This window comes from Equus quagga, chromosome 11 (genome assembly GCF_021613505.1).
Source record: "Equus quagga isolate Etosha38 chromosome 11, UCLA_HA_Equagga_1.0, whole genome shotgun sequence".
Taxonomy (NCBI): domain Eukaryota; kingdom Metazoa; phylum Chordata; class Mammalia; order Perissodactyla; family Equidae; genus Equus; species Equus quagga.
The window spans coordinates 91,256,288-91,263,542 of NC_060277.1; the positions used below are offsets into that span (position 1 = coordinate 91,256,288).

General features: G+C 61.1%; 1 protein-coding gene across 1 annotated transcript; it reads right to left on the reverse strand.

The window, feature by feature from the left end:
* Positions 1 to 2,081: 2,081 nt before the first annotated feature.
* On the reverse strand, positions 2,082 to 6,737 carry NXPH3 (neurexophilin 3). Its single transcript, XM_046676394.1, has 2 exons — positions 6,230 to 6,737; positions 2,082 to 3,869 (listed from the first exon to the last, which is right to left on the reverse strand). Exons 1-2 carry the CDS (start codon positions 6,281 to 6,283, stop codon positions 3,165 to 3,167), a joined length of 759 nt encoding a protein of 252 aa, XP_046532350.1. The 5' UTR covers positions 6,284 to 6,737; the 3' UTR covers positions 2,082 to 3,164.
* Between the last annotated feature and the right edge of the window lie 518 nt (positions 6,738 to 7,255).

Here is a 7,255-nt window from a genome sequence, read left to right on the forward strand (position 1 = left end):
GAGAGGAGACAGGCTCCTTCCCGAGGAATCTGCTCTCCTGGGAGTGTTCAGATGGCAAGAGTGGGAGGTCCGAGCACTTGGCAGTGACTGGGGGTCCATCCCCCGGGGGATGCCCTAGACGTTGCTCACCAAGGGGGAAGAGGTCAGTCGATAGCCAGAGGCAGTTGATAGACCCCTTACGCTTGTGAGGACCAAGGGGCACAGGAAGTATCTGTGCAAGAGGAGTAGGGCCCAGAGGGCTATTCCAGAAGAATTATGATTGGGAGGAAATCTGTTAGCAAGATCCTAGCTGCAAAGGGCAGCCGGGTTACTGGGCAAGACAGAAGAGGAGGGTTGAGGCAGCGGAGTGTGCACGCGGGCGAGATGAAGTTATTAAAATGAACCCACCCCCTGCGCAGGCAGAACTGCATGCCAGGCAGGCCAGCCCTCCAGCTGTCGGCAGCATCTGGCTCTCCACAGGAGGAGAGGAGCCAGAGGCGGTGGGTCGGAGTGCCCCCAAGTCTGCTGATAGTTCCGCCAGGCCAGACGGAGGAGGGGCCCAGAGCCACCACCAGCCCCCTCTTCCTCTAGTGCCCACAGGGCTGTGGGAGGTGCTCCTGGTTGGTGTCCAGTGGGTGTCTGCAGGTGGGACAATGCACCAGATTCCAGCAACCCCAGTCCCATGGCAAGTCCCAAGCCCCTGGGTATCTCCAAACTAGCCACTCGTCCCCAGAGTGGGAAGGGAGAGAGTGGCAGGGAGGAGTGTTGGCATGGGGGCGGGGGTCTCAAATCTCTGCTCAGGAGAGGTGGCCCCAGGAAGCATGGTGCAGGGGACAGAAGCTGGAATAGCAGTGTGAGCTGAAGTCACATGCCCTTTCTGGGTCACTTCATACAACGTGGGCCTGCACCGAGTGGCTTCTAAGGCCTGGCCCAGCTCTGCTTTGCACTGTGAGGGGCACTGGTCCGTGCTGAGTCCTGGGGGCAGGGGAGACAGGCTGGGGGTGGCAGACCATCTTCTCCTCATGCTAGGACTCTCTTCACTGTGGCTACATGGCCAAAGGGGACCCAGGGACCTGAGTGCTGCCCTCTCAGAGCAGACCTGGAATGACCTCCAGAGAGGGCGCTGTGGTCTTAGTAGTGGGGCCCCAACCTTCCCCTCATGAGCCCTGAAGGGCCCAACAACTCCCAGACGAGGTGCCACCAGCAGCCATCTGTTCCGAGGCCCTCCTATTGGCTGGGGCAGGGAATGGCTACTTTCAACCCCCCTTCTGTCCCCACCCCACCCTCGCCTGTTCCCCCACTAGCATGTCATCAGATTAAAAACTCGACACCCCTGACTGTCTGCTGGGACCCTTCCCAGGAGACCTCCCCAGGAGAAGCAGATGGAAATCAGGATCGGGAGAGAGCATCAGAGGGGTCTCCTCATCCCGGGGAGCCAGAGCCAGAGACTAACTTAGAGGTCATTTGAGCAGTCCCCAAAGTGTGGTCCCTGGCCCAGGACCATCAGCGTCTACCTGGGCATGTGTTAGAAAGGCAAATTCTTTAGGCCTCACCCCAAAACTACCGAGTTAGAAACTATGGGGTGGGACCCAGAAATCTGTGTGTCAATGAACCCTGTTGGTAATTCAGATGCCCACTCACATTTGAGAACCTCTGGGCTGGGTGAGCTCCTCGTTTTATACGGAAAAAGGAACAGAAAGAGACCCAGAGAGGAGAATGGACTTGCCCAAGACCACAGAGCAAAATACTGACAGAGCTAGGACCCCTGCTAGGCCCACCCAGATGGCAATCCAGGGAGGCAACAAGGAACACCCTTTTGTGACCCATCCCACCTACCAGCTCTTCCTCCTGAGCTGCTTTGCAGATGCCAGCCCCACCTCCTGCCAGCACCAGGCGCTGTGTTCATTCAGCTTTCCCCATAGCTTGGAAAGGGGGCCGGAGACGGAAGCCCTGAAGCCTTTGGTGAGCACCAGCTCCGACAGCTGCTGGAGCCCTGCAGCTCTGGTCTCCAGGAAATATCTTGTTGCCATCTGAGAAATGCTGGCTGGACCATGAGGTACCCGGGGCCGTTCCCCCCTGGACAACTCGGAATCCAATGCCTCAGGAAAGCTTTATTTCCTGCTCCAGGAACAAGATTCCGCACACAGAAGTTGACAATCAGGTGATTTCACAAGACTTCCCTCCCCTCCCCCCCATGGACAGACACTATGGAACAGGTCCAGCACACGCTCCACAGTCCAGCCCCAAGCTGCTGATGGCCCCATGGGCCAAGAGGGGAGGTACCATCTCCATCTGGGTGAGCCCCAGTCTGACAGGCAAGGCTGGCTATTGAAGGATTGCTCGCTGGACAAGGACACTCTCAAGGAGCCAGCAGGGGTGGGGTGGAGGAGGGACACACAGTGCACGGGTGGGCTTCCACCTGTGGCCTTGGTGCTGGGAGAACCACGATCGCCCTCTGTCTCAGGTTAAGGATGGGCGTCCCATCAGCACGAGGGTGGGTAGGGGTGGGGAGCAATGGAAGGAGAGGGGATTTTGGAAAGGGGTGGCCTGGCTGGGGGCAGATGGTCTATTTGTCAAGACATCAGACTCCAAAGGTCACCACTTCAGCCTCAAGCCAAGCTCAGTCACAGTCCAGGACAAGGGGCTTAGGGCTGCCCACTGGATGGGGCTGGAGAGTTCCTCCTGCCCCGGCCCCCCAGGGCTGGCTCCTAGGAAGCCCCATCTCAGCCATTCTTCATTGCCTACTTGGTGGCCACGCTGATAAAATACCCCTCTCCTTGTTGCTGTCCTTCCTCAGGATGGCAGGGAGGGAGCCAAGGTTTTAGGACCCTCTCCATGACTTTATTGGGGCCCCACTGGTCTGCCTGCCCCAGGGGCATCCTGGACCCAACATCCGCCTGTTGCTCAGTGGGGAACCCTGTGAGGCTGCGCTGAGAACTCACTCCTCCCCTCCTCCACTTCTCCTGTGTCTTAGCCACTCAACAACCTCAGGTTGGGGCCAGCATGTGGGACCCCTTCCCTGCCACTTGAGACTTGGCCCTGGCCCCACTTGGCATCTCCTCCTCTCCACCCCCATCCCTGCCTGAGGCCCATCCCCTTCCCTGCCCAGTGTCCAGACAGATGGCCTCCTTCGTGGGCAGACCTGTCCTTCCAGCCCTGGCCTGGCCTCTGTGGCCTGCCCAGGGTCACCCAGAGGGGTAGTAGGGGGTGTCACTGTGGTAGTTGTAATCTGGGCACACCTTCTGGACCAGCCTATAGTCTGTGCTGTAGAAGGCGATGTAGACACAGACAACTTTGAAGGGCTGAGAGCAGCTCCAGGTGGCTGAGCTCTGAGCGTGGTCTCGGGAGCAGGTCTTGGCTGGGTCGTGGGTGCAGAGCGAGGTCCGGCGGCCCCGTTCCACCTTCTCCCACTCCATGCGGCAGTTGAAGATTTTGGAGGCCTTGGCTTCGATGAAGATCTGCTGCTCCTGGTGGAACTCTACAGCTTTACTGGGGGGCACGAGGCTGATGGAGATGTTGCCCTGGCCCGTGGCATTGTGCCGGAAGTGGACACTGAAGGTTCCGTTGCCGTGGTCCACGATCTTCCCTGTGACGAGCAGGTTCAGCGCCACCGTCTTGATGTTGGAGTAGAAGTCGCCCCAGCCAAAGATTTTCTTCACCTTGGCCGAGGGTGGGGGGCTGTGGTTTGGGCGGTTGAGGGGCTGCCCAAGGACCCCCCATGCCTCCCCAGGGGGAGCCAGCAGCCCTAGGAGAGTGAAGTTGGCCATGGGGCGGGACCTAGGTGAGATATGGCCCCGCTTCCGAGGCATCCGGGGCCGGGGCTGGCTCTCATGGTCATCGTGCTCAGGGTCCTCTGAGCCCGGGGGACCATCATCCTGGCCACAGATGACCTGTGGAGGGAGTTGGGAGGAAAGTGAGAGCCCTGTCCCCTGGGCACCCAGGAGCTCTGGTTCCCCACTTCTCACCACCCACATTGTTTCTCTGCCTGTCCCTTTCACTGACTTCAGACTGAGGGGCCCCTGCACATTGCCCACTTACAGCTGGGAGGTAGATGTGCAATCTGGCTTGTGTTGTGGTCCCATCTCGTGTTTTGACACTCAGGTCACCCCTACTTCTCTCCCCACTGTCCTGCCTCTTGCCAGTATGCAAAGTCTGGAAGGCTGGTCGAGAATTCTCTCTACTGGACCGTGGCAGAGATACACGGCCCCTACCCCTAAGGAGTTGTCAGCCTGATCTTGGGAAGGTCCCCATCTGATGGCAGAAAAGCATATCCCTGTGCTGACAGAGCTCCCATCTTACAGGAGAGGTAGAGTCCCTGCCTCTGGGAAAGTCCCAGGCTGATGTGGGAGGCCTGGTCTCTGCCCTCGAAGATCCCCAAGTCAGATAGGAGAGCTCCATCCGTAGGCTGGGAGAGCCCCAGTTTGACAGGAGAGGGACAGCCCCTGCTTTATGGGATTTCCTAGTCTGATGGGTGAGACACCATCCTACTCTAGGATAGTTTCTATTTTCAGAGGCAAAACCAACAGACAATGGAATAAGAAAACGGAACCCAGTGAAATTCTCTCTCCAGCACAAATACAGTTTAGATTTTGGCAGGAGGACTTGGGCGAGACCTGGAGTGAAGGCCAGAGTGTGGGGAGCCAAACCCTCCCCTGGGAACCATGGATGATGACATGCCAGGACATCACTTGCTCTAGGAGGTAGGAGTTCTGATCATTCCCATTTCACAGATGAGGACACCAGGACTCAAGCTTACATTGCCACAAGGTCAAGTCACACAGGGTCAGCCTTCCCACTCCACCACACATGCCCAGCCTCACAGACCAGAGGTGTCCTTTTCTAGGGGTTTTATCCAAGCCCCAACCCCACCCGGAATCTCCTGGAAAGCTCTGCCGAGGCTCTTGGCCAGCCTTGGCGAGATCAGCTCTGGTGACAGGCGACACCTTGGGAGGCTTCCTGGAGTTGCTGTGAGGAGGGCCAGAGGGACAGGCTGACAGAGCTCAAACACAGGACAGCTCTGGAGGGCATCGGGAGTGGACAAGGTTTCCTGAGGGCAGCTGGCTGGCGTGCGTTTGCTCAGTCTTTGAAGAGAGTACTCAGCCTATGCGTCTGTGTTACCAGCACCAGGGGCACCAGCTCACAGCTGGGCAGCATCTGGATTTGCTGGTGACCCTGGGGTGAAGGTGGAGGATACCTGGGGTCTAGAGAGTTCCAAAGAGGTTTGGGGTTTTCATGCCCCCTGTTCTGGCCCTGGCCATGCCCATGGATACATGCAGTGGCCCCGCCTGCCAGGCCCCAAGGGGTAGGGTAGAGGGACAGCCAGGAGGGGAGGCTCCTGGGGGTTTGGTTCAAGGCTGCAGACCTGTGTGTATTTGGTCCTGGGGGTCACAGCTGAATGGCTGGAGGATGGGGAGAAGGGCTGCAAGTGGAGATGCGAGAAGGGAGGGGTTCGTCCATACAGTGGCAAAGGGGATTATTGTTTTGAAGAAAGGGGCAAATCCAGATGTGGGGCTGAGGCTTCTCCTCGACAGGATTGCGGGGGCGGGGCGGGCGCTAGGTCGGAGGGGAATTGAGCCCCGGGCTGGGGTCTGGGGTGGATTCCTGGGCAGCCGGGAAGCCGCGAGGGAGCGCACGGGGAGCGGGCTCTGGGCGCTCCACTCAGCCGCCGAGCGCCCGGGGCGGGAGCCGCCTGCCCAGGTCCTGTGGGGCTCGGGCTGCGCGCAGTCGGGAGAGGAGAGGAAAACAACAGGCGAGGAGGGAGGGAGCGGGAGGGCCGGCGGGAGCGAGGGACGCAGGGGCCGCCCCCCGCCTGCACCGGCTCCGCGCGCTGGGGGCCCCAGAGCCCGGGGCCCTCCGGGTCTCCGAGGTCAGGGAAAAGCCCACGCCCCCTGACCTGGCAGGTCGTCTGCTCCACAACCCACCCCACTCCCCTTCTGCGCGTCTCGGGGCGCCGGGAAGGGGTCGAATAACCCTTGGCGACCCAGCTGCCGGCCTTTTCCCTAGTGCTGGTCGCACCTCCCGCCACTCCAGCCGAGTGGGTGGGCCAGCCAAGCACCCTCTCCCCGCCCCTATTAACCCTTTCTGTACAGTCTCCGGCCTCGGACCCGCCCTCTCCCCAAGCCTCCAGGCTTCCCCTCCATCCTGGCGATGTGGGGGGGAAGGGAGAAAGTTTCCGGGCTCGGAAGCTTCCCGCGCTCTCCCGCAATCCTCGGGGCCCCCGCCCCTCCGCGCAGCTCCCCAGACCACTCACCAGATAGAGGCTGCCCTGCACTAGGAACACGAAGCAGCAGCGGGTCAGTTGCATCTTCCTCCTTTGCTCTTGGGCCCCTTTCTCTCCTCTTTTCCTTGTGGGGTCCCAGGCCCCTTCCTCACCCCTGCTCTTTCAGGCGCGCCGTCCCATGCTCCGGTCCCCGGCGACTCGCGGCCCTCCCCTCTGCCAGCCGCCCAGGACCGACCCCGCCCCCTTCGGTCCAGCAGTGCAGCCGCCGCCCCCTCCCCCGGTCCAGCTGCGCGCGGCGCGACCCCCTCTCGAGGTCCCAGATGTGCGCCCCGAGCGCCTCGATGGGCCCCAGCTGCGCGGCGGCTTTGCCGCTCCGCCGATCTGCGCTCGGCGCCCCCCTCGGTTCCAGCGGCGCCGCTCTCGCCCAGATGTGCTGGGGACCCGCGCGCGCGCTCGTCCCTGGTGCTAATTCCCCACACCAGACGGCCCCTCCCGCCCCGTCGCGGCGCGCCCCCTGGCGGACGCCCCTGGCCGCGCCGAGCCCCGGCCGCCGCTCCCCGCGCAGCACCCCGCCAGACTGGAGCGCTTCTGGCGCCCAGGCGGCTCCCGCTTCCTCGTCCCTCCCACCCGCGGCGGCGGCGGCGGCAGGTACAGTGAGCCCAGCCGGTACCTCCGGAGTTAACTCCTCCCCTGCCGGCCCGCAGCCGGGGGACCCAGGACGAAGGGGCAGGATGCGGGGGCGAAGTAACTCTTGGCAAGGAAGGGAGCCGGTGGTGGCCCGGGGATGGGGACACCACCTTTTCTAACCCCTCTGGCGGGGGGTCTGTTTCCCCGTAGCGGGCATCCGCAGCCTTGCCGTCAACCCCAGGAGACGTGGAATTTGTAAGATCATTTTTTCCAAACCTATTCCAACAGCCAAAAAAGAACGTCAATAATGTAGCTTGTCTCCACAGCCCAAAGTCCACTTTGTCTCTGCAAGATTTGCTTCTGTGCTGAGGGAAGTTCTTCTAGGTGTCTAGCCTGTACTCCTTTTGTTGTAATGTCAGTTCTTCTCTT